Source organism: Cetorhinus maximus, chromosome 21 (assembly GCF_964194155.1).
Source record: "Cetorhinus maximus chromosome 21, sCetMax3.hap1.1, whole genome shotgun sequence".
Lineage (NCBI taxonomy): Eukaryota > Metazoa > Chordata > Chondrichthyes > Lamniformes > Cetorhinidae > Cetorhinus > Cetorhinus maximus.
The window spans coordinates 80,464,433-80,491,540 of NC_135899.1; the positions used below are offsets into that span (position 1 = coordinate 80,464,433).

The window sequence follows — 27,108 nt, forward strand, 5'->3', positions numbered from 1 at the left end:
TTGTACACCATGAATGCACCTACAACATCACCACACATGCTCTGAGTGCTAAGTGATTTCTTACTGAATTCCTTTTTTATTAAGGGACTAGGATTTCCAGCAGGGATATCATAAAACAGAATTGAAAGGCTGATTCCTCAAAATAATTCACATAATTTGGCAATCAGCAACATAAATTTTCATCCTCATGTTGAAATTCCTTTATGGCCTCGCCCCAATCTTTGCAACCTCGGCCAGCCCTACAACCCTCCAGAACCCTGAGCTACTCCAACTCTTGCCTCTCCCACACTGACTTAGCCCCATCAATGTTGGCCTTGCCTTCAGCTGCCCAAGCTCTTCCTTACATCTGGGGTGTTTTGCTACGTTAAAGACGCTATCTAAATGTAAGTTGTTGTTGTCAAGCAGCAATAATCAAATTTTTACCAACTGATTTAAGGGAGAAATTGGTCACAATCTGTCCTTGAACATACCACAGACTAGCTTTGCACTGTGGTGCTTATAGGGCTAGCAGCCTGGTCAGCCAATTGGTTCAGTGAATGGTTCTCATCAACAAGGAACCTTCAGTTCCACATGCTCTCTGCTCCATCCCATCAACCCACTCTCTGTTGGCACCAATAGATTTGGCTTGTAGCAACAGAAAGATCATCTTTTACTGAACACAGAATCAAAAGGGCTGGTGCCCCATAACTCAAATGCCACCCCTACTCACATACACAAAAAAGCACAAAACATGTAATGAAAACGGGAGCTTACAGAAAGCATACACGGTAGCGGATATTATATTTGCTGTGCAGCAGTGAGGCTGCCATGGTTCTACTTGAACAAGCTTCTCCAAATTCTCAAATTCAGCAACACTTTTTTAAAGTTAGAAACCCCATTTCACCCATATAGTTTTTGCCTGGTGTTTGATAAGGTTCACTACTGTCTCCCTCCTACCCCCTCCCATTCTCGAAATAAAATAATTTTCTATGGTCTCCCTCCCTGTTTTTTGTGATGTGCCTGTCGTAAAATACTCACTTTTAGTGGCATTGATGAGTGAGGTCCTGTCCTTGATTGTTTGATGAGAACTCCGTTTAAAACTGAGCTTGGCCCCCAGTGTTTGGAACAGTCTGCAAGCAATGCCCACCCCCCCCCCCAACCTTCCCCACTCTCCTGGGCCCTAGTTGGAGGTGCCAGAGTGGTGCTCCAGCAATACTAAGCCCATAGGTATGCCATTTAGAACTGAGATGAGAAATTTCTTCATTCAGGGTGGTGAATCTTTGGAATTCTCTATCTCAGAGGACTGTGGCGGCTAAGTCATTGAGTGTGTTCAAGACCGAGATCAACAGATTTTTAAATATTAAAGGCATCAAGGGATATGGGGATGGTGTGGGAAAATGGCATTGAGGCTGATCCTGTTGTATGGTAGAGCAGGCTGGAGGGGCTGAATGGCCTACACCACCTATTTCCTCTGTACCTATCTGCCTTCATGTAATTGTGTGTTCATCTTGCCCAAGAGATCCACCTCCTACTCTTCCATCCCTATTCCCACAGAACTGCTGACCACCCAAGTTTCCTTTCTGTCCTCATGCTATCTGAAATTGTAAACGGTTCCCTTTCCTCAGGTATTGTCCCTGTCCCTTTCAACTCTACCATCATCATCTTTTTCCTCAAAAAAACACTCTCTAACTCTCTGTTCACCACACCATCTCTATACTTCCTTTCCCTTTCCAAAGTCCTAGTATGTGTCGTCACTTCCCAAATCACAGAATCACACAGTGCAGAAGAGGGCCTTCGGCTCATCGAGTCTGCACCAACACGTGAGAAACATCTGACCTACCTACCTAATCCCATTTACCAGCACTTGGCCCATAACCTTGAGTGTTATGATGTGCTAAGTGCTCATCCAGGTACTTTGTGAAGGATGTGAGGCAATCCACCTCCACCACCCTCCCAGGCAGCGCATTCCCTCTGGGTAAAAAATGCGTTTCCCATCTTTCCCACAACTCCATTTTGAACAACTCCAACCAGGTTTCCATTCTTTACACAGCACTAAAATGTCCCTAATGAAAGTCATGATTGACATCCTTTGTGATATTTCTCCTCATCCTTCTTTATGTCTCTGCACTCCTTTACAGGGTTGAGTGCACCATCTTCCTCCATCGTCTTTCCCCCATTATCCAACTGGGTGTTCAGTCCTTGCCTCATTCCATTGTTCCCAGTCCGCTTGTCAAGAGGATCTCCTGCAATGGCTCCTCTCCCTAACTTGCAGAGTTACTTCTGGTTTCTCCCAAGAGTTTGCTCTTGACCTCTCCTATTACTCATTTACATACTGTCCCTCAGTCACATCATCCAACCAACAGTATCCAACTCTACCTCATTACCACTTCTCTTGATCCTCTGCTGCCTCTTTGTTATAAACCTGCTTGTCCAACATACAGCCCTATTATTTCCTCCAGCTAAACATTGGGAAGTCGAAGCCATTATCTTCTCTCCCTGGCACAAACTCCATTCTCTCACCATTGATTCCATACCACCCCTTCCATTTCAAGCTGGACCAGACTCTTCACAGCCATGGCATTCTATTTTACCTTGATCCAAGCTTCTGACCCCATATACTGTCCATCATAAAGACTGCATACTTCAGATCTGAACATTACCCATCTCCATTCCTGCCTCACCCCATCTTCTGTGAAAATTCTCATCTATGCTTTTGATTCTGATTCGACTGTTACAATGTGGTCCTGGTTGGCACACTCTATAACTCTTTTCTGCTGAGAATAGTTGCCAAGAGTAAATCTGCCCAAAAATGGAAAACAGTGACAGAATCGGAGGTAGAACTAGTTTACAACGCAAGTCTCTGCTTCATTGATCCTCTGTGATTCAGTTTTGGACCCGAGTTTGATTTCAGTGTAGTTGAGCTCAGCCAAAACTCTGCTTCCCAAATTTTAATATATATCAAGAACCGTTCACCAATCACCCCTGTGTTCGCTGACCTATATTGGTTCAGCAATGCCTCAAATTTAAAATTCTCATTGTGTTTAACTTTCTCCATGGCCTGGTCCACCCCCACCCCTCTCTCTGTAACCTCCTACAACCTGCTGAAAACTCTGCATTGCCTCAGCTCTGGACTCTTGTGATTTGCCACTTTCTTCATCCCCTATTGGTGGCTGTGCCCTCAATCTGAGCAATAAGCTCTGGAATTTGCTCCCTAAAACTCCCCACCTCTCTCTTCTCCCATAACGCCATTTTAAAATACACCTCTTCAATTAAGCTTTTAGTCATCCCTTCTAAAATAGCATGCTACTAATCAATCAGCGGAGAATAGCAAGACCAACATGGTTTCTTGTAGCCAAGGGACAGATGTGACAATCTGTAGGTTACTGAATGCTAGCAAAAAGATGAAGTTGGAGTTGACAAAACCCACTCTGACCTCCCTCTCTCAATGCCTGTTTCCTCATGTTGATGAGTCAGGCATGAAATGTCATAAATTTTATGGAGTTTATTGTTATGGAGTTTAAGAAGCGAGATTAGGAAAAATGTTTCTGTTCATTTTATTTTTGGAGCTGGAATTCTTTGCTACTGAGAGTAGTTGCTGAGAGTAAATCTGCCCAAGAATGGAAAACAATGACAGAATCGAGGCAGAACTGGTTTACGCACATTTTCCAGCCTCTGTTTCATTGATCCTCTGAGATTCAGCTTTGGACCCAAGTTTGATTTCACTGTAGTTCACAGTCTATGTATTATTATGTATTATAAAAGTTTAATAAATATAGAAAACTTATAAGTTTTCTATATTTATTAAACTTTTATCCTTTGCTTTCAGCTCTTCCATCATCTTTATCCATGTTGCTGTAATCACATTTACCTATACACACAAGGAATAACTTTTGATTGTTTTTCCTGGTCTCTAGATGATGAAATTTGCTTGGGATAACTACAGACAATATGCATGGGGAACCAATGAACTCAAGCCATTGTCGAAGAGTGGACATACAAGTGGCTTGTTTGGTGAGTCATTTGCCAAAATAATTATTCTTTACGTAGAAGTTTTATTGAACAGGGGTATTGTCTAGCATTGTTGGTATGTCTTTATTAAGAGAAAATTGTAGTTAATTGAACAAAAGCTAAATATGCTTCTGAGTCCTTCAAGTTAACCAGGTTTAGACGTAGAGACTAATGGAGGGGTAATAATGGAACTGGTTTGGGGGATTGGGGGTATAATGGAACCAGTGTGGCTGAGGGGGGATGTATTTTGGAACTGTGGGGATTTATAATAGAACCGGTGAGTAGGAGTAGGGTGATAATGGACCAGTGTGCAGTGTTGAGGGGGAGATAATGGAACCAAGGGGGTAGATAATTAAACCAATTGCCAGGGGGTTGGCGGGGAGGGGGAGCTACTAAGAGAACTAGAAACAAAGTTAGGACTGTAGACTGAAAACTGAATTCCTTATTTTGCAAAGAAGCCCAGGCCATTTCTTCGACCAATCTGAGTGATGTTTGTTAGGGGTGTTCAGCCCCCTGGTCTCGCCTTGCAAAGCCCTGTTGGAATAAAAACATCCCAGTTTCTTTCAACTAATTTTAGCAGTTTTAATCACTGCTGTGCTGTTAGTTCTTCAGCCAGGTGAAATACCCTGACTTCTTGGGTCTTAGTTTCTAAAAGTAGACCCATCTCGGACATAATGGTCTCCTGCTCTCTCCTTGGTTTCAGCAGATTAACATGATGGTTCTGCTTCTTCCATCGTCTTGCAAGCTGACTACCTTTGTCGTTTACATGCCTTATTCATTCCACAATCTTGTATAGGCCCTGCCCATTGAGCTGCCAGGCGTTGGAATCAGAAGCAAAACTCAGTTGGCCTGATGGAACTGCTTCTCTCTGTCCTGCTTATTATAGTATAGACATTACTTTTCTTGGGCCTTTTTCAAGTGTTCCCTTATTATAGGAGTGACTGCTTCTACCTTCTCCCTTATTTTCAGGATGTGTTCCAGCACATTCCGAGAGAGCTATTGAGTTCCTCCCATTCTTCCCTAATAACATCTGGAAGACCATGGGGTTGTCTCCCATAAAGAAGCTTCAAAGGTGAAAACCCCAGAGGCCTGAGGAACTTTCTGAATTGCAAATATTATGTACGGTAACAAGACATCCCTGTTCTTGCCAACCCTGTCTACTATTTTTAAGCATGCTTTTCAAAATTTTATTGAAACACTCTACCACTCCATCGGTTTGGGGATGTTATATCGAGATTCATTGAGCCTTAATCTTTAACAATACACAAAGGTCTCACATCGTTTGGATTTAAACAGAGTCCCTGATCTATGAGAATCTCTAGGGATTCCTATCCATTGTTATCCTGGAACACACCCTAATTAATTGGCAAAAGTTTTTTGATGCCATATTAATTGAGGGAGAGCCTCTGAATACCTGGTTGCATAATAAACTATGAGGAAAATATATTTGTATGCTCTTAGCAGATCCTTCCAGAGACCGCACGAGGCCGATTGGAATTGTTCTGAATTATATATGGTTAGAGGGACTAATGGAATGCAGAAATGTGGCTTAAGTCTTGCCAGTTGACATTTTGAGCAGGAATTGCAGTATGATTGAACTTCTTTTTAAATTCCTGGTCAAAAAATTGTAAGATTTTATCTGGATTTTTTCTACCCTTGAGCTACTTACCCAACAAGTGTTTATTGAAAGGGTTTTGATATGGATAGTTCTACGTCTACCTGGTCACCCTGTACATATATCATTCTTATTGTTACAGTAATATCCAGCCCCTCTTATTTTGCCTTCTACTGGTTGTAAATAAACTGAAACCACTTCTGTTTTCACAAACTGAAAGGACATTTCCCCTTTTGGAAGAGGCTAGAACTCAGGGACACAGTTTAAAAATAAGTGGTCTCCCATTTAAGATGGAGATTAGGAGAATGTTTTTCTCTTGAGGGTCGTTAGTATGTGGAACTCTCTTTATATTTATATACATATATATATATATATATATATATATATACACACACACACACTTGTTCTGGTTTGAAACTTACTAGAGATCAACAGCTTATCAGATTTGACATTTGTAGTTTTGTCATCAAAGAGGCTACAGTGTCATATGAACATATGAATTAGGAGCAAGAATAGGCCATTCAGCCCCTCAAGCCTGCTCCATCATTTGATAAAATGGTGGCTGATCTAATTGTGGTACTTTTTTTCACCCCTATAACCTTAGGCTCTTGATTAACAAGGGAGTCAGTCTAACTCAGCCTTAAAAATGCTCAATGACCCTGCCTCCACTGCTGTCTAGGGAAGAGATACTAACGACCCTCAAGAGAAAAAAATTCTCCTAATCTCCATCTTAAATGGGAGACCACTTATTTTTACACTGTGTCCCCGAGTTCTAGCCTCTCCCAAAAGGGGAAATGTCCTTTCAGCATGCACCCTTTCAAGTCCCCTCAGGATCATTTATATGTTTCAATGAGATCCCCTTCCATTCTTCTGAACACCAGTGAATACAGGCACAACCTGTCCAACCTTTCCTCAAAGATAACCCCTTCATCCCAGGAATCAATCGAGTGAAAGTTCTCTGAACTGCTCTAATGCAATTATATCCTTTCTTACAGCCTTCCTTACAGCTTCTTGGTGGACTTCAGATTTTCCCCACTCCCGTCTCAGTGTAATTTCTCTGGTTCACCAGGCTAGGTTGGCACCCTCGGGGTTTTGGAGGAATTGCCTGCTCAATCATGAGCTAGTTCCTCCACCACTAGATGTCACTCTACTACGGTCACCACCCCCATGGACGCCTGCAGGCTCTCTTTGTCTGACTCATCTCCTGTTGTTCAGCTGTAGAGTTTGGAGGGGATGGTCTATGACAATCAGCTCCACAATCTTTGCTGGGTGATTTGTCATGGGATGTAGTCATCTGTGATAGTGGACGTTTCCTTATCTCACAAGCTGAGGCTTGAAACCGTCCAGCTCTCACCCTGGGGTTTATCCCAGTATGCCCAGGAATTCCTCCTTCAGTGTATGATATCAGCTACATCTGTCAGTTCCAAGACAAAGCTTGTCTTTTGGGCATCTCTTAATAAAAAAGGAGCAACAATCCATGCTGACTATTTTTTTGGCTCTTTTCTCATTCTGTACATCATTAGAAGACCAGAAGATTTGGCTCTGCATTGCTGTCTGGAGTCATGCTTTACAATACCAAGCTAGGCTGGATAAGCTGTGGGTCTGTTGCCTTGGACTGTCCCAATGCTAGTCTCTGCATCAAATGCTGCATCACAGACTCAGTTCTTTCCACTGTCACCTTCACCGTCTGATTTGTTCCTTGTTGGATTTCTGGTTGTGCCGTGATAGCATCTCTTGACCTTTCTCAGAGTGCCACAAGTTCACTTCTGGCACAATATGTAATAAACTAAGCAGGCCCAGGACCCAGTGGTCAAATAGACGTGCAGACGAGCTTAATGTTCAAAACAAATGAGGGTTTATTCACTCATGACAGTTGTTTCTTTAATTGTAGAGATGAATAAAACGGTAACAGTGATTACCTTCCAGCATTCATTTTCTCATTCATGGCTTTTTTCCTCCCCAATCTTTCTTAATTTCTTCAATAATTGAGAGACTTCTTAAAGCTGTACCATGTTGCCTTGGTCATTCTGCCATTTTATACAGTTTCTTAAAGCTTTATCCCGACAGTGGATACAAAGCTGTCAAAAGTCTATGGCTTACATAGCAGTTGTCTCTCACTTTGTTACTCTAGGGACATAGAATACAAAAGCCACAGTGCCTGATCGAGGGACCCAGCATCAGGAGGAGGAGGGGTGAGGGAGGTCCTTCTTTGAAAGGCCACAGTTCCCAACCAAGGGACCCGGTGTAGGGAAGGGGATGGCCACTGAAAGCCATACCTCTGCCCTTGCTTCCGACCACCCTGCGCCCCCCCTCTCCCACAACCCCCATCCTGTTCTCACTCACCTGAGTCCAGGAATCGCACAGTGATCCTAGGAGCACTGCCAACAGCTCCCAGATGGTGCTGTCGGCAATGGAAAGCTGCCGGTCTCAGTACGGGGTGGTTGGAGGGAGGCAGAATTGACACCCCTGGGATCTTGAACCTGGAGAAGACCCAATACTGGCCAGTTAAGTGCCTAATAGGCAACTAATTTGGTCAGCTCTCCCCACCCTCAGAGGCGACTCTGGTTTCCCACCGGTTCTTCAACCAGTGAGCTGAACCTGCATCAGTTATTTTAAATTCCACACTTCATTTTTTCTACTATGTCAATGTGCGCTTAGATTTGTAGAAGATTTTTTTTAGAAAATTCTGAAGGTATTGAGATATGTCCTATTGCACTAAGTATGTTCCTCCCTGTGTCCCAGATTTTTCAGGTCATTGACCTGCTAATTTGCACAATGCATTATCTAAATAAGCTTTAGTAATGCTGAGATCATAGTACCAAAGACTTTAGAAAGGATGTCAAGGCCTTAGAGGCTGCTGAAGAGACTGACTAGAATGATACCATGGATAAGGGGCACAGTTACGTGGGGAGACTAGAGACCTGGGATTGTTCTCCTTAGAGCAGAGAAGGTTAAGGGAGATTTAACAGAGAAACTCAAATCATGAAGGGTTTTGATAAAATAAGTAAGGATTTCCAGTAGCTGAAGGATTGGTAACAGATTTACGGTAATTGGCAAAGCTGCCAGAAGCAAGATGAAGTGTTTTTTTTTAAACACAACAAGTTATGACATGGAACACACTGCCTTAAAAAAATAGTGAAAACAGGGTCAATATTAACTTTCAGATGGTAATTCAGTATATAACCGAAGTAGAGAAAATTAGAGGGCTAGCAGGAGAGAGCAGGAGATTGGGATGAAATGGATGGCTCTTTCAAAGAGTCAGTAGAGGCATGGTAGGCCAAATGGCCTTCTGTGATTTATACTTCTACAGATGAGATAAAATTTGTGGCATAAAGCAGTGTGTTGTCCTGTTTCACCACCAACCTCCCACCCCTAACCCACAGTAATTACAAGAGTGAGTTTTGGGATATGAAGCCATAGTCAGCACAATATAGGGAATATGTAGAATAATATTTGCTGTCTAAGTAACTGGGGAAAGCACCTCATTCAGGAATACTGAAATCTGAAATATACCTTGTATAGAGCTAAGAACACTGGCCGGAAATTGTGATTTGAATAATAGTGATGCTGTCGGCTTTCTCTTTATAATGGAGGAAATCCGCCAGCAGCTGCTGGAATAGATGTGTGCAGCCAGATGAGGAAGTCCAGAAATTCCTGTCAGAGATGCCCTGCTCTTCATTGGATGCGCTATTGTAGTCCTTGCTAATGGACTCAGCATTGAAATGAATGCAATGCGATGATATAAACTTGATGTACTTTCCCCCTAGTTCTGCACTATAAATGACTGAAAAGGTTCGGGCTGGTGCATTCAGTAGTGAGTTTTTAAACAGTGTGATAAGTCATGATTATTCTTGAACAAACTCTTTGGCTCTAAAAAATTAAGTTTACAAGTGTGGAGTCCTATTTATTCAGAGAAATAAATGTAGGACATTTAAAAAAAAAAGTCTTGTATAAGACTGATAACAATGTTGCCCGGAATTTCTGATGAGAATAATGCTGAGGCTATCAGCACTCTTGTTATAATGGAAGAAGTCTGACAGAAACTTCAGGAGTTTTTTTTAACTACTTCTGTCTGTCTCTTTTATCTTGGTTTCTGTACATTTAAATCTGATTTATATTTCCTACTTTGTACTTCCTGGTTTGGATACCTAGGGCCGAATTTTCGCCACCGAGGCGGGTAGCCCACCGCTCAGCAGATCTGCCTTGAAATAAAAGCAATTGTCAGTTGCAATTTTTGCTCTTGGCAAGGGGGTGGGAGGTTGGATTGAGTCAGGCCTACTGACCCCAGAAGCAGATTGAAGGTGGCCATGGAGGTGGGCGAATGGCCAGATGGGCTGGTTAGAATGCCAGCCTCTCTTCTCTGGGACTTTGTCCCAGTTATTTTAAAACCTGTTAGGCCCTCTAGTCCTCACCCCTCACACCCCCTCACTGCCCCCCTACCCCCACTCACACCCCATGTCCCCTCCATGCCACCCATGGCTCTTCCATGCCCCCATACCACTTCCACGCTCGCTCACCTAGTATGCACTATGTACAGAACCAATAAGCCATATAATAACAATGGTAAATCTTGAAAGGCTGAGGGGAAAAATAACACCCATTCAGAAATCTGCTTTGAAAAGAACTGATGTTCTTACAACCCTATAAAGGTATCAATCAGACAGAGCCATTCATAATATCAATAACAAGCTTCCCTCACTTCACACCTCTGAATCTTGTCCAGATAAACATACAGACATTGTCAAAACAGAACAAAGAATAACTTATTATATCATCATAAAGATGTCAGTCAAGCAAAGCAAACACTCCACTTGTACCTGCCAAAACAGAACCCCTGATGAGCTAATCCATTTCTGAGTTCTGGAGCTCAGCCAGGCATTCATGATGAGGCCACCTTGGAACTGTATCAACAAAGACAGATGGTCTGACATCAGTTTCTGCAAAAAGGTATGCAGGTGCCATGGAGGGCATGGTAAGGACATGGGTAAGACTATTTAAATTTGCCTTTCAAGAAGTTCTCTAATCCAGACTATATTTCATGACTCTTCTGAGGGTCTGTGAACCTTGAAGCTGGCAAGACTCCACAAAAGTTGCTGGCTGAGGGGGCACAAGATGCTTACTCCTGCAATAGAGTCAGCCAGGTTGGGAGTGTAGGGCATTACCTGCACCTTTATCCCGTGCCAACGAAATGTCATGCCTATGTTTCGACATGGATGGAGGTGTGAAAATCTGGGCCTTTATGTGGCTCATTGAGTATTCTTCAGTCTGATTGGTTGAAGATCTCTTGTTGCTTGCCCTGCTCACATATGCTACAGATTTCACGTAGGGGCGGTATGTAGGAAAAGACTGTGGATTAGAGGAAATCTCTACTGACAAATGTGCGAAAGTCTGTGTGTAGCTGTCAGTGAGGTGAGCAGCAAGCATTATTCTTTCACTGCTGAGAGCAAAATCCAGACCAATAGGACTGTGCATACTGATGAACTCATTGGAATTTTCCTATTCCTAATTTTCTTTGTTTGCAGTATGTATGCTGGAGTTCATAATCTCTGTACTTTCCCACCTTGTCTATGTGTATTGTAGGAATTATTACAGCAGAGACTAATATGCCAACCAATATTCACATAGAATTTTGAATTCTGGTGTAGTTTTCCCCTTCTTAACCTTGGGCATGTGAATTGAATGTTAGACTTTTACCACTAACCAACTGAGATTAAAGAAATCTGAATGAGGATTGAACCTGGCATGTTCCAACTCTGTATGAAAGAAAGAACATGTTTACATTTATTTAGCATCTTTCACATCTTGGGACATTTCAAAGAATTTTACAGACAATTAAGTACTTTTGAAGTGTGGTCACTGTTGTAATATAGGGAAATGTGGCCAATTTATAGCACAGCAAAGTTCCACAAACAGCATTGAGTTAAATGAGCAGATAGTCTGCTTTAAGTGACGTTGCTTGCGGGATAAATATTGGCCAGGAAACGGGAAAGCTTGCAGTTCTTTGAATGGTGCCAAGGGATCTTCTACATTATTGTAGGGCAGATGGGGCCTCAGTTTAATATCTCGGGCAGCACTCCTGACCTTGCAGACCTCCCTTAGCACTGCCTCAAAACTACAGTTCTTATTATCATACTCGCTCAGCACTACATTACACAGAAGACCTCCCTTAGCACCTCACTGTCGTTAGCGCACATAAATGTCAGATTTTGTGGCTTAAAGCCACAACTGCTGACACAGAAGTCAGAGTACTAGCACCAGATCAAGGTTGACACATAATGTAAGGGTAACATTGTGTCTTGAACAGATATTCATCCAAATGTTATTCAGCCATCACTAGATTCATTGCATTGTTTCAGTTTTGAATGTTTCAGGTTTCCTGTTCCAATCTGCCTAATTTTAGAATCTTCTACACCTGCCATTCTTTTTTCTGTTCACTTAATTGGTCCAAATTCTTTCGGACTGCCATAAACTCTCATGCTGATAATTGGATATGTAACTTCAACATCATCAACAAATTTTATAAATATTACTATAGAGGAATATAAGCTTACAACATGAAAGGAAATCATGGTACACTATACAGGTGCCTCTTTCCAACTTTCCTGTTGTCTGTTTCCTGTTTTCTCCACAATCACTTGTATCTTCCTATATTTCAAAGCCTGAACTGCTTTCCTCTTAAAAATTGCAATGGTCTTTCACACTGACTTCCTGTGAGAAAGTATTCCATGCTCTTTACAATATCCTGCACAAAGAAATTTCTATCAACTCCTCTTGCCTTACTTGTAAATGAATTATCACTCATTGCTGATGACTCAACCAGGGGCAGTTGTCTTTCCTTATTCGCTGCATTAAGGCACTTCACAATTTTAAAAACTTCCATTAAATCCCCTATTCATCTTCACTGCTCTCCTAATAACTGTAGTTTGCCATTCCTGGGCATCATCCTGATCTCTGTATATTGTTTATGGCTTCAGTGCCCTCCTTATTGTGGGAATGCTCAAAACTGGGCGCAAACTCTTTGACTATGCCTACCCATTGTCCTATATAAATCTGTGTCCCTATTTGTCAAACCCAAAATGGTATTGGTCATTTTTACAGCTTTATCGACTTGTGCTCACACTTGCAGGGAATTAGATATTTGAAATTCTAGATCACTCTGCTCATCCACATCCCTCAGCATCTTACATGACTTTACTGGTTATTGGAATATCTTACAGGGATGTTGTGGGGCAAAGTAGTTTGGATATCATTGAGGCAAAATTGGACAATTGTCTTGAAGAGTAACATCAGATATAACTGCTGGCCCAGATTCCCCAAGGCCTGTGTTCTAGGAAGACAGAGCACACCCAAAATGTGCTGTTACTAACCTGATGTGAAACCAATTCTATGTGTAGATTAAAGTCATTTTAATGGCCTAGACACTCCCCAAGCACAGGGTGACCTTCTAGCAGGTCTTAATGCCTGGGATTGGGAGAGAAGAGTCAGCTACAATTATTGGAACTTTCTGACCGCTTTAAAAATGAATCAGAAAGCAACTAGCTGACCCTTGGTACCTTGCCCCTGTTAAGGGTAAAGAAGACTTACTTTTAGAGAAGGATACAGGGAATTGAGTCTGTTGCTTCTGGGACTACTTGAAATGAGAACCTGGTTGCTGAAGGAACAGCAAAATGAGATGATAGGTCCTGGAATGTCTCTTCCCACCTCATTTAAATGACTAGTTCCACCCACCTCCTAGAAAAGCTGCAGGAATCTAGAAGCAATATGAAGAGGGCGGAGACTTGGCCTAACAGGCTTGTGATCCTATTTGTTGTGCTTTGCACCTGGGGAATAAGTGCACCCTGAGCTCTAATCTTAGGGAAATGAGATTAATTTTTTTTGTGCTTGAGGTTTCTGTGTTTCTACTTATTAAGTTGAATGATACAGAGCTACAATATTCTGACAAGTAAAAGATTATGGGGTAATAGAGTAATTTATGACCCATCAGAGAAGTGTTTAGCCTGAATGAACAGTAAGGTACAAGGCAGAATAATACATATGCAGGAAGTCTGAAGTAAAAACAGAAAAGTGCTGCAAGTACTCAACAGGTCTGCATTTGTGGAGAGACAGTGTTAACGATTCAGGTCAATGACCTTTCACCAGAAGTGAAAAAAGTTAAAGATGTAACAGATTTTAAGTACAAAAGCGAGGAAAGAGGGAGAAAAGAACAAAAGGGAAAGACCTTGATAGGGTGGAAGGTAGGAGTGATCAAATGACAAAAGGAATGGATGGTGCAAGACAAAAGGGGTTGGTAATGGGATAAGAAACAGGATGGGTCTGGAAAAGATGTAAATGGCAATAGCTGAACCACTACCAAGAGCTAATGTCTGGAAAAAATGGGAATGATGGTTCTGACTTGAAATTGTTGAACTTAATGTTGTGCCCGGAAGGCTGTAAAGTGCCTAATCCAATGATCAAGCTTTCAGTCAGCTTCATCAAAACAGTGTAGGAGGCCAATAAGGTTAGAGTGAGAGTGTGGTGCAGAATTAAAATGGTATGTGGCCAGAAGCTCAGAATCACCCTTGCAGACTGAGCAGAGGTGTGCTCCGATGCGATCACCCAATCTCTTTTCTCTCCCCAGTGTAAAGGAGATTATTCTGACTGGGGGTGCAGTATACTAAATTGAAAGAAGTACAAATAAATTGCGCTTTCACCTGGGCATAGTATTTGGAGCCCTGGGTGGTGGGAAGGGAGGAGGTGAAAAGGCAGTTGCTTGCATTTTCTGTGCTTGCATGAGAAGTTGCCATGGAAAAGGGGAGGATCTGTAGGGAGTGATTGACAAATGGAGCAGGGTGTCAGGGTGAGAACAGTTCCTATGGAATGCTGAAAGGGGAAGGGAAGATATGTTGGTCGATGCAGAGGATTCTCCGTTGAACATGAAGGCTGGTGGGGTGGACTAGGGGTTCCTGCAATTGGAAGCTCAAGAAACAGCACCTCATCTTTCCATTAGGCACTTTATAGTCTCCTAGACTCAACACTGAATTTAACAATTCTCAGGTGCTGTTTTTTCAGATAGCAGCTATTGGTAATGATTCTGTTATTGCCATTTGTACCTATTCTAGACCCATTTTTTACTTTTTCTATTACCACTCCCTTTTTCTTTGCACCATCATCTTTTTTCTCATTTAGACTCTCCTGCTTTCCACTTTATCATAGACCTTTCTTTCTGTTCTTTCCTTCCTTCCTCTTCATTTCTTGCCACTATAAGTTGCTTAAAACCTGTTAAAACTCTAACTTTTGTTCACTCCTGATGATTGGCTATCGAGCTGAAACATTAACTTTGTTTCTCTCTGTACAGATGCTGCCTGACCTGTTGAGTATTTCCAGGATTTTCTGTTTTTATTTATGGTAAATAAGGTACTGGGTTGCAGACATAGTGCCAATCTGAACATGTGGAATTGTTACTATGCAAGTATTGGTCAGCTCTCATCTCTAGTTACTTTCATGAATTGAGTCATTCCCAGAACCTATAAAGGCATTCATGAAAGTTTCATCGTTCTTAGCAAAGCAAGAAGCAACAACCAACAATGAATGAAGCTGATACACCAGAATTTGAAACATTGTTTGAATGTAAAAGTTACAATTAAGTGACCAATTAGTTTGTAAGAGAGCCTGAAAAAGGAACTTGGTGCTATATTATGTTGTGAACACCGAATAGTTCTTTCAGAATAGCTGGAGCTTTTAAATTTTTGAGATGGTGGAAGATTGATGTTTGAATAGAGTTTTCAATTTTTTTGTCAATGAAATGATATTCTGTTTATACTTTTATTTTCTAACTTGTTTCTAGATCCTCTTCATTCTCTGGTAGCTTGGCCCTATTCTGTTGTCTTGCTTTTCTTATTTAAGATTCTGCCTGCACTGACCATCTTCTCTATGGCCCCCATGATCCTTGTCTCTTCCCTTACCTAGACAGTTGATAAAAAATGGCCCTTTTGTACTTTGCTCTTTCCCTATGAGTGTCACAAAGTTCCATTTACTGCTGCATTGTCAATTTTATTATCTTTTCGAGGAATTATTTATTGTTTATTTCCGCTATTTAGTTTTGATTCAATGACACAGTAAAGCTAATATCATAAAGATAAAAGATTATGCTATAAAAATGATCAAGGTGCGAGTGGTTGATGAAGCCCTATTATTGTCTTACTGCAGGAGGGCTTCTGGGAGCTACAATTGTGGACTCTTTGGACACACTCTACATTATGGGCCTTCAGGAGGAGTTTAGAGAAGCCAGAGAATGGGTGGAAAGCAACCTGGACTTTAATGTGGTGAGTTTGCTGTTTTGAAGCAGATCCCTAAGAGAAAACTCTAGTTTTCACTCAAGGGTTTTATTCAGATATGGAAGTAGCGCCAATGGATTGAAAATATAACATCCCTCTACTAAAATGGAGGAAGGAATAAGGCGGATGACAAAAGAGCAATAAACCTGGCATCAGTAGTGGATAGAGTCTATAATGCAGGGAAAAAAATCTCACCTTGAAACCTATTGGTTAATTGAGAATGGTCAGCCCTGTAAATGTTATGTCTGGAAAATTTTAATCAAATTCTTGAAGGAAATAATATGTTGAAAAAGGAAATTCAGTAACTGTTATAGATTTTCGCACATTATAGAAAGTGTGAATAATTATAGTGTGCTGGTGATGGATAATGAATCTAGTAGCAGAACCACTGACCAAGCAAACTCCTCTGGCCTGGATGATGTTCAGCTACTTGAATCTTACTGGTGCTGCATCCATCCAGGTGAATGGTGAATATTCCATCACACTCCTGACTTGATCCATGTAAATGAAATGTTGGAGAGGCTTTGAGGGGTTAGGAAGCGATGGCGTAGTGGTATTGTCACTGGACTAGTAATCCAGAGACCCAGGCTGATGCTCTGGGGACCTGGGTTCGAATGATGGAGTTTAAATTCAATAAAAAATCTGGATGACCATGAAACCATTGCCTATTGTTGTAAAAACCCATCTGGTTCACTAATGCAGTTTCGGGAAGGAATGGCCTGCATGTGACTCCAGACCTATAGTAATGTGGTTGACTCATAAATGCCCTCTGAGCAAAGGCAATTAGGGATGGGCAATAAATGGTGGCCTAGCCAGCGACGCCCATACCTCATGAATGAATTTTTAAAAAATGAGCCACTTGTGCAGAGTTCCCATCCTCTGCCCTGTAATAATATAATGTAATGTAACCATTATGTAGATATGATTGGCAGCTCAGCTTCTGGTCAGTAATGAAATCAAATAGTTTGCTGGCAGGAATGGGCTGATTCCTTGTCAGAGGAGCTGTGAATGGACCTGAACATTGTGGAATCTTCAGCAAATGGCCCCAGTCTTAACCTTATAATGAAGGGAATTTAATTGATGAAGTAATTAATGATAGTTGGGCCATGACGCTTCCCAGAAGAGCTTCTGCACTTATGTGCTGGGGCTGTGCTGATTGGCTTTGGACAACAACAGCTGTTTTCCTTCATGTCAGGTGTGACCCCAGCCATTGGACTGAGTTTCATTTGATTCCCATGGAATTTAGATTTGCTAAGGCTCTTTGGTGTCATACTTGGTCAGATGCTGCCTTGATATTGAGAGCAGCTATTGTCCACTTTATTTTGACATTTAGCTCTTGTGTTCCTGTTTGGGTCAAGGCTACGTTGACGTCCTGGCAGAATCTTAACTGTGTATTGTTGACTGGGTTTTAGTGAGTGATATCACTCTGTGGCACTATTTTTGCCTTGTGCAATCACTTCAGTGAAAATTGGGAGGAGGCTAAAAGGTCAGTAGTTGGCTTGGTGAAGTTTAACTAGCAGAATAAGGGGAACCAAATGTGTTGTTTGTTTTTATTAATTCACGGGATGTGGGCTTCACTGGCTGGGCCAGCATTGATTGCCCATCCCTAATTGTCCTTGAGAAGGTGGTGGTGAGCTGTCTTTTTGAATTGCTGCAGTCGCTGTGGTGTAGGTACACCCACAGTGCTGTTATTAAAGAAGTTCCAGGATTTTGACCTAGCGACGGTAAAGGAATGGCGATATATTTCCAAGTCAAATTGGTGAGTGGCTTGGAGAGGAACTTCCAGGTGATCCCATGTGTCTGCTGTCTGTGGCATATTTGGATTTTCAGAAGGCTTTTGATAAGGTCCCACACAAGAGGTTAGTAAGCAAAATTAGAGCACATGGGATTGGTGGCAATATACTGGCAGGGATTAAGAATTGGCTAACGGACAGAAAGCAGAGTAGGAATAAATGGGTCATTATCAGGTTGGCAGGCAGTGAGTCATGGGGTACTGCAAGGGCCAGCGCTTGGGCCCCAACTATTCACAATCTATATCACTTAGAGGATGGTGAATCTTTGGAGTTCAGTCATTGAGTATATTCAAGACAAAGATTGATAGATTTCTAGATATTAAAGATATCAAGGGATATGGGGATAGCGCGAGAAAATGGCATTGAGGTAGAAGGTCTTCCAAGTTGCTGTTGAATAGCAGAGCAGGCTCGAGGGGCTGAATAACCTACTCCTCCTATTCCTATATTTATCATGTGCTTTGTGAATAGGTCTACTCAGGCAATCTTCCTCCCAGCTAGATGCCAGCCTGATATATCCGTACTTGAAGCAGCTTGACAAGAAAAGCAACTAGTTCTGGTGCACAGGTCTTCAGTGTGACAGCTTCCTTCTTTGCTGTAATAACTATTATTCTGACCTTTGCTGTGGCCAGTGAACTTAACTGCGAGTGAATTTATGATGTTTAACTAAAGATATGAGCAAATGCATCATGCTGAGATCCTCTGTGGTTACAGATGGTGATGTTCAAGGTGCCACCTTAGTTGTTGCCCACATTTCTTGTCTGGATATGATAGAACTACAGGGTTTTGCTTTGATGTATTCTGTATTGATTATGTCATCAATTAGCACCTTTTATAGCCTGCTGCTTTTGATGTTTAGCATGTTGGTATCCCTATGTAACAGCTTGGTAAATATGCCTGGTACAGCGTCAAGCATGCCCTTCTGCATTTCGCATTGAGCCAAAGTTGGTCTCCTGGCTCAGTGGTGATCAAGAAGTGAAGGATTTGCTAGTCAATGAGGTGATACGTTTTGGTAGTTATACAGTTCTGTTGTTGACCATAATGCTTTGTGGATGTCCAGTTTTGAGCTGCTTTATCTGTCTTTAATCTGTCTCATTAGCACAGAGGTAATGCCACCCGACAAGAAAAGAGCAACCGCCTCCCTGACCTTGAGTGGGGATTTAATACAGCCTGTTGTGGCGGCAAAGATAGCAGCCAGGCCCACTTGATCACGGGAGAGGGCCCCATGTCAGCCTCTTGGCAGTGGCAAAAACCTCCCCCACTTAAGTCAGAGGCTGAAGGTGCTGACACAGGGCCCTATGACTTTGCCGCACCCTCAGAAGGCCACCTAACAAACCCTACTGTGTTTGCCAGCAGCCTGCTGGTGGGGTTCCTTGTAGTCAGGCACTTTGTGCCTCCTTGAGGGACTCAGCATCAAGAAGGTGGGGAAGCCTCTGAAAGCCACCTCACTACCTCACTTGCCTTTACCTTCAAACACCACCACAGGTTGCAGGGTCAGTTCATGTTAATTATACTAAGCTGCGAAAGCAGACATTTTTGGTACTGGTAACTTAGTTTGATTGGTATAAATGGTTTTCTATGTAGATGGCTGTCAACGTTTATTCAGTCATCCTAATTGCTCACTGTGACAATTTTATGAAGTCAAACATTTTAATGCAGGTGTCTCTCCGGCTTCTCTAGTTGTAGTGCAAGAGTGCTCAATGCCAAGGCAATGTTCTCCCACCCCTGCTTATACACTCTGGTTACTGGTGAGTTGTCAGTGAATAATTGATTGGCATCCTTCCATCTGCAAAAGATGATGGGATTTCAGCCTCAGAACTTTGGTAGGATCAGATGAGATCATCTGCACCTCTTGATGGGTGAACAAGTTGATTCTGGAAAGGCAAGGTCTGCCATAAGTGCCTTAGACAAAGTTGTCCCTTGTCGGTGATGCGGGATGATCTCTGCTGATGCCTTGTATGCAGGGCTGGCGTATGCTTTGGAGCTTCTGAAACCATTTATTGTTGTGGTGGCGAATTCCTGCCCACAGCTGGGGTCACAATTTGCATCAATCATGAGCTAGAATTTCCCATTTATTGTAATTGATGTTGAGGACTTTCATGTCTGTTTTGACAGCATCCTTGCATCGGACCTTTGGGCACCCTGTTGGTCTCTTGGCATGGGCTACATCCATGTATAGCATCTCATTAGGGATGTGGCCATGTTCCATTCTGTGCACATGCCCAAGCCAATGAAGCTTCTTTGTTTGATTAGAGTTAGCATGCTTGGCATGTTTGCCCTAGAAAGGACTACTTCAGTGGTGACTTTCTTTCCTTGTAATGCCAAGAATGTGTCCTCTGCTATCATGGATCTACGATGTCAGACAACCTGTCTCTTGACGAAGAGCTCAGAACATGCATTGGAAAGGCAGCCACCAATTTTGGCCACCTAACAAAACGATCATGGGAAAACAATAAACTGACCTGCAGGACCAAGATGCTTATCTACAAGGCCTGTATCCTCAGCACATTGCTGTATGGCAGCAAAGTCTGGACAACTTACACCTACCAAGAAAGAAAGGACTTAGTAACTCCCATCTTTGGTGTATACAGCACATCCTTGCATAATGTAGGCTGGAATTCTTAATGCCCTCACTTTATGCATTACAAAATGTAGCTGATGCTAAGTCTTGTTTTCATTTTTCAACATTGCTTTTCCATTTTGCAAAGAAATTGTCTAATTCATTGCTGAATTGGCTTACAGTTTATCATTTATACTGGTTAAAGAGGCTATTAAAGTAGTTGAACAGGATCATTGCAAGCTTTCAGATTGACAATTCAAGCATGTATTAATTTAATGTAAACCTTAGTTCTGAGTGTGCATAGAATATAGAGTATATATATATTTTTAAATGGCCAGTGACCAGAAGACACTAACACATTTAATGGAATGTTGGTAAGCTCACAGGAAGTGAGTTCTAACATTGACAGGAGTAGAAATTGGCCTGTATAGCTTGTTCCAATTTCAGGGTAAAGGTCCTGAGCCCTAAAGACACTTGGAAAATGTCTAACTCTTAAATGTATAGACGATGAGCCTAATAATTGTTTAGACCATCTTACAGAAATTGGGCAGTATGAATGTAATAAGAACGAGACTGAGTTTTTCAGAATTTTTTCAAGGAAATGTTCCTGTGGATCCAGAAGGAGCAGAGTCTAGTTGTTGCAATCACCCTGGCATACTCCTCTTCCTGGGACTTAACTTCAAGTCACTCCCAACAAGGCAGATCGTCCAATATCCTTCTGTATCAATGTGAGCTGCCTCTGGAGGCAGAGGTGCTGGCCGTTCACATACCAATGTCAATTTTAGACTGACTATGCGATGTGCTATTTGCAAGTTTCCACCCCATATATTGTATCAATGAGTTAACCTGGTTATAAATAATACTCGATGCTTTGTCATTCACTATAAAATGTAACCTTTTTTGTGACTTAGTTATTGAAACCAGTAGATTAGAGAGGTTTTGTAGGTTGTATTTATGATATACCATAAACTTTGCCCCTCTTTTTTGCCTTTCAGAATGGAGAAGTATCTGTCTTTGAAGTGACCATCCGTTTTGTTGGTGGGCTGCTGTCAGCATATTACTTGACTGGTGATGAGGTGAGACACAACATGTTTGCTTGACACTGTATGCAGTTTCTTGAGAGGATTTTAACTGATTGATATATTAGAAAATTGCATTTTTTTGCGGTTGAATCCTGTTTTTCTGGCAGTTGAATCCTGTTCTCAAACAATTACATTAAAGTCATTTAATGTGCAATTATGTGAGGGAAAAACTGAAAATGATGAAATTGGCACAAGTTTGATGGCTTAATCTGTTAATGACAGGGAAACAACCCAGTAACAAGGGTCAGGAACTAGTTAATGACATCTGTCATCGGCTTAGAAATATATAATGTTACAGAGTGAAATAAGACCATTCTGCCCAAACAGCTCATGTCGTGGTTTATCCTCAGATAATTCTACTCGTATGTACTGTTCTTGTGTATTCTTTCATCTTTTTTAAATTCACCTATCAATCTAGAATAGTTTCTGCCTCAACCACTAACCATGGCAGTGAATTCCACAACTTCACAACTCTGTGTGGAGAATAACCTCTTGCTCCCTTTTAAATTTCTTGCATTTAACCTTGTATCCATGGCCATTTTTCCAGACCCCTTTTACTAGATTATTTGGGGTACACTGTTCTGTGGCAACAGTTAACCTGTAGTTGCATATTTCTGTCACCAAGTAAAGATTCAGAGGCTATAACAGTTGTTCCTTTACTCACAGCATCACTAATGTTCTTGGGGGGAAGCTTCCTCTTACCTTCAGTTTTCATGAGCAAAGCCATGAAAGAACAACTAGCATATGTGAAAGATGTTGTTCTCTGTCCAGAAATGAAGAGGTGGGCCTATTGTCTATGGAATAGGTCAGTCAGTGCAGTCTTTAGAATAGATGAACATACAAATTAGGAGTAGGAGTAGATCACTCTGCCCCTCGAGCCTTCTCTGCCATTCAATAAGATCATAGCTGATCTGATTGTAACCTTAACTCCACATTTTCACCTACCCCTGATAAGTTTGTTCAATAAAGTTATTTACTTATTAAGTTTACAAACCTGGTGCTCATATTCTGTTAACCTAAATTAAACAGAGTTGGGGCAATCTGATGGTTTGATCAGATTTTTTCACATTTGTCATGGCTCAGGGAACAGTGGGGCTTGATATTACAGCGCACTATCCCCAGTGAGTCGTGACAACTGGTGAAACCATATCTGGACCAGCATTGGTCTCCTTATTTGAGGAAGGAAGCAGTTTAGAGAAGGTTTACTAGACAAATACCAGGAATGGTGGGTTCACCCCATTGCTTATCAAGAATCTGTCGAGCTCTGCCCTAAAAATATTCAAAGACTCTGCTTCCACTGGCTTTTGAGGAAGAGAGCTCTAAAGACTCGTGACCCTCCGAAAGAGAAAAAAAATATTTTCATCTCTGTCTTAAATGAGCAACCCTTTATTTTAAAACAGTGATTCCCTAGTTCTAGATTCTTCCACAAGAGGAAGCATCCTCTCCACATTCACCCTGTCAAGATCCCTCAGGATCTTTATAGGTTTCAGTCAAGTCTCCTCTTACTCTTCTGAACTCCAGTGGATACAAACCTAGCTTATACAGCCTTCTTTTATAAGACAACCCACCCATTCCTATAAGTCTAGTAAACCTTCTCTGAACTGCTTCTACCGCATTTACATCCTTCCTCAAATAAGGAGACCAGTACTGTACATGGTACTCGAGATGTGGTTTCATCAGTTGTCATGACTCACTGGGGATAGTGCGCTGTAATATCAGGCCCCACTGTTCCCTGAGCCGTGACAAATGTAAAAAAAATTGATCAAACCGCTAGATTGCCCCAATTCTATCTAACTGTTTGATTTAGGTTAACAGAATACAAGCACCAGGTTTGTAAACTTAAGTAAACAGTTGTTTATTGAACAAACTGTCATTAACCAGTGCCAAAGAGAGAAGTATGAACTGCTAACTTCTAACACCATAACTTAAACTCTACCCCCATTTTAAATCCCTATATATATATATATATATATATACACACACACACACATATAAGACACACAAATCATGGATTTTAAGGGTGGGATAAAACAGTTCAATAGCACCAATTCTGAAGTGCAGGATTTGATGGGTTGATTTTGATCGATATCTTCCAAAGTCCTTTCAGTTCATGTTGATGACATGAGGCGCTCTTCTAGGACTTTCAATATTTAGTTCACTGGTTGAGCACTTGCCTTTCAATGTCTTTAACAGTGCTTTTCCCCTTTGCCTCTTGACAGGGGTTTCCTCAGAGAGAGAGCAGGTTATAGAGATATGAGGAAAAGAGATTTTAGATGTTTTCTCTTTGCAGGCCAGGAGCTTTTTGCTGCACTGCTACCACACCCAAACCCTGGTCAGGAGCCAATTAAAATGCTGTTGTCAGGCAGCTCCCTTGGTCCAGGACTCCTTTCTGGCACCATCCTGTCTTTCATGGCACACTCTGTTCCAGGACTGCAGCGTTGTATATATCTCCATGTCTCTCAAACTGCAGCCATTGTAATTTTAATTCGCAGTCAACAGAAAATAAAAAGCTATGTTTCTTTCACAGTGTCCTGTACAACTGAAGCATAACCTCCCTACTTTTGTATTCAGTTTTCCTCGCAATAAATAATAACATTCTGTTAGCTTTCCTAATTACTTGTTATATCTGCACACTAGCCTTTTGTGATTCATGCACTCGGACACCCAGATCTCTCTGAATCTCAGAGCTCTGTAATCTCTCATCATTTAAATAGTATGCTTTTTCATTCTTGCCAAAATGGACAATTTCACATTTGGCCTATCTTTGTGTCATCAACAAATTTAGCAACCATATGGTATGATGTATTATCTTTGAGATTTTTTTACTTTTTGGTATAATACTCTCAATTATCGTGTTCTCTCTGTTGCAGTTATTCAAGATGAAAGCAATTGAATTAGGAGAGAAGCTACTACCGGCATTTAACACCCCGACAGGCATCCCCTGGGCCTTGATAAACCTCCGTAGGTAAGATGTCCTAATTCAAACGTAATACATTCAAGGTGAATTGCATTAGAATAATATTTAACACCATTATATCTTCCTCAAAAGACATTTGAACCCTTTTTTCTTGAAATAACTAAAACAAAAAGGAACTTTCAGTGTGGATGGTTGATGATTCCCCATCACTTGCTACTATGTAGGCAATAGGAATGAGAGGGCAATTGCGCCATGCTCCAACTTGCCATTCATGTACCACTTTCTTAATTCCTCATATCTCCCTCTGAATCATGACCCCACTACTGACCCTCAAATAATTTTTTCCCAGAGCTTCACTGACCTCCTCTCTAGAGATCTTCCTCCCCAACAACCTCCACCCTCAGATCGCCAACCCTGCTTAGCCCACTTCCACCTACTCCCCAAGGACCACAAACAGGACTGGCCCATTAGACCGTTTTAACCTGCTCCTGACCCAAGAGAACCTTTTCCTTTTTACAACTTCATTTTTATCTCCCATCAACCACTCCATCCCACCTACATCTGCATCTCACTTGGTGACCTCCACCACTTAACTAATTCAAATTTCCTGGCCCTACTATCTCCTTTTCGCAATGGACATCGATTCTCTCAACACCTCCATCTCCTGCCAGGGCGGCCTGTGAGCTTTCAAGTTCTTCCCTGAACAGTGTCCCAACCAGTCTCCATCCACTATCATCCTTTTCTCCAGGCTGAACTTGTTTTCACGACAAACAACTTTGTCTCTAACTCCATTCACTTCCTCCAAATAAGAGCAAAAATTGTCCAATCAACTCCTCAAGTCTGCTCTGCCATTCAATAAGTTCATGGCTGGACTGCCACTTCAATTCTTGCTTTCCCACCCTGTTCCTCAGTACCCAAAAAGCTATTATCTCAATCATAGACTGTACATTCTCATGGAGTAGAGAATTTCAAAGATTCACAATCCTCTGAGTGAAGAAATTTCTCCTCATCTCAGTTCTAAATGGCTGACCCTTTTCTCTTGAGATTAAATCCCCTAGTTCTAAACTCTTTAGACATGATAAACAGCCTTTCAGCTTCTGCCCTGTCATATCCTTTAAGAAATCCATTCATATCAGTGAGATTACCTCTCACTTTCCTAAACTCCTGAGAACAATATGTCCTTTCCTCTCAATCTCTTTTAAGACGGTCCTCTCTTTGCATGAATCAATCTTGTAAACCTTTGTTGCATGCCCAATAATGCAAGTATATCCTTTGTTGGGTAAGGAGGCCAAAACTGTTCACAGTGCACTTGGTGTCATCTCACCAAAGCCCTTTAAGGCTGCAGCAAGACTGCCTTATTCTTAGCTTTTTTTGTAAGGAGGTTGAAGGTTTTTAAAATTCATTCTTGGGATTTGAGCATCGCTGGCAAGACGAGCATTTATTGCTTATCCTTACTTTAACTGCTACAGTCCATGTGGTATAGATACCATTTACAATGCTGCTAGGAAGGGAGTTCCAGGCTTTTGATCCAGCAACAGCGAAATAGTCCAAAGTCAGGATTGTATGTGAGATAGAGGGGACCTTGCAGGTCGTGTGGTGTTCCATGTGTCTGCTGCCTTTGTCCTTCTAGGTGGTAAAGATCGCGGGTTTGGAAGGTGCTGTCAAAGGAGCCATGGTGAGTTGTTGCAGTTCATCTTGTAGATGGTACACACTGCTGCGACTGTGGACTGAGCGAATGTTTAAGGTGGTTGATGGGATGCCAATTAAGTGGGCTGCTTTGTCCTCCATGATGTTCAGCTTCCTGAGTGTTGGAGTAGAATGCATCCAGGCAAGTGGGGAGTCTTCAGTCACACTCCTGATCTGTGCCTTGTAGATGGTGGACAGGCTTTGGGGAGTCGGGAGGTAAGTTACTCACCTGCCCTTGTAGCCACAGCATTTATGTTGCTGGTCCAGTTCAGTTTCTGATCAATGGTAACGCTCATTGATTCAGTGATTGTAATGCCGGTGAACATAGGAATTAGGATCAGGAGTAGGCCATTCAGCCCTTAAAGTCTGCTCCACCATTCAATAAAATCATGGCTGATCTGATTGTAGTCTCAACTCCGCTTTCTTGTCCCTCTTCCATAGCTCTTGAATCCATTGCCTATCAAAAATCTATCCAACTCAGCCTTGAATAAATTCAATGATCCGTCTTCTACTGCTTTCTAAGGAAGAGAATTCCACAGACTAATGACCGTCTGAGAGGAAAAGAATTCTCCTCATCTCCTTCTTAAAAGGGAGACCTCTTATTTTTAAACTGTCCTCTAGTTCTAGTCTCCCCCACAAGAGGAAATATCCTCCCGTTATCCGCCCTATTTAAGTCCCCTCAGGTCATATGTTTAAGTAAGATCACCTTTCATTCTTGTAAACTTGAATAGGTATAGGTCCCACCTGTTCAACCTTTCTCCAAAAGATAAGCCTTTCATCCCAGGAATGAGTGAAGTGAACTTTGAATTGCTTCTAATGCAATTATACCCTTTTTCAAATAAGGAGACCAAAACTGTACACAATACTCCAGTTGCAGTAAAACTTCCTTACTTCATTCCAACTTCCCTATTCCATTTTCATTGTAACAATCAACAACATTCCATTTGCTTTACTGATCACTTGCTGTACCTGCATACTAACATCTTATGTTTCCTTAATAAGGACCCTCTGAATCCTAACATTTACTGGTCTCTCACTTTTATAAAGAATATTATGCTTTTCCACCCCTCCTAACCAATGTGGATAATTTCACACTTTTTGCCTTATATTACATCTTCTATCACTCGCCATTTCTATTATGTCCTGAGAATTTACTTT

At 41.6% G+C, this 27,108-nt stretch overlaps 1 protein-coding gene across 1 annotated transcript in view; it reads left to right on the forward strand.

Moving 5' to 3' along the window:
* The window catches only part of LOC144696047 (mannosyl-oligosaccharide 1,2-alpha-mannosidase IA-like), a 142,164-nt gene that overhangs the window by 25,912 nt on the left and 89,144 nt on the right, over window positions 1–27,108 (forward strand). The window contains exons 2-5 of the mRNA XM_078567252.1: window positions 3,894–3,990; window positions 15,788–15,903; window positions 21,261–21,341; window positions 24,218–24,312. Coding sequence (XP_078423378.1) covers window positions 3,894–3,990; window positions 15,788–15,903; window positions 21,261–21,341; window positions 24,218–24,312 — 389 coding nt within the window. The remainder of the gene's footprint in view (window positions 1–3,893; window positions 3,991–15,787; window positions 15,904–21,260; window positions 21,342–24,217; window positions 24,313–27,108) is intronic.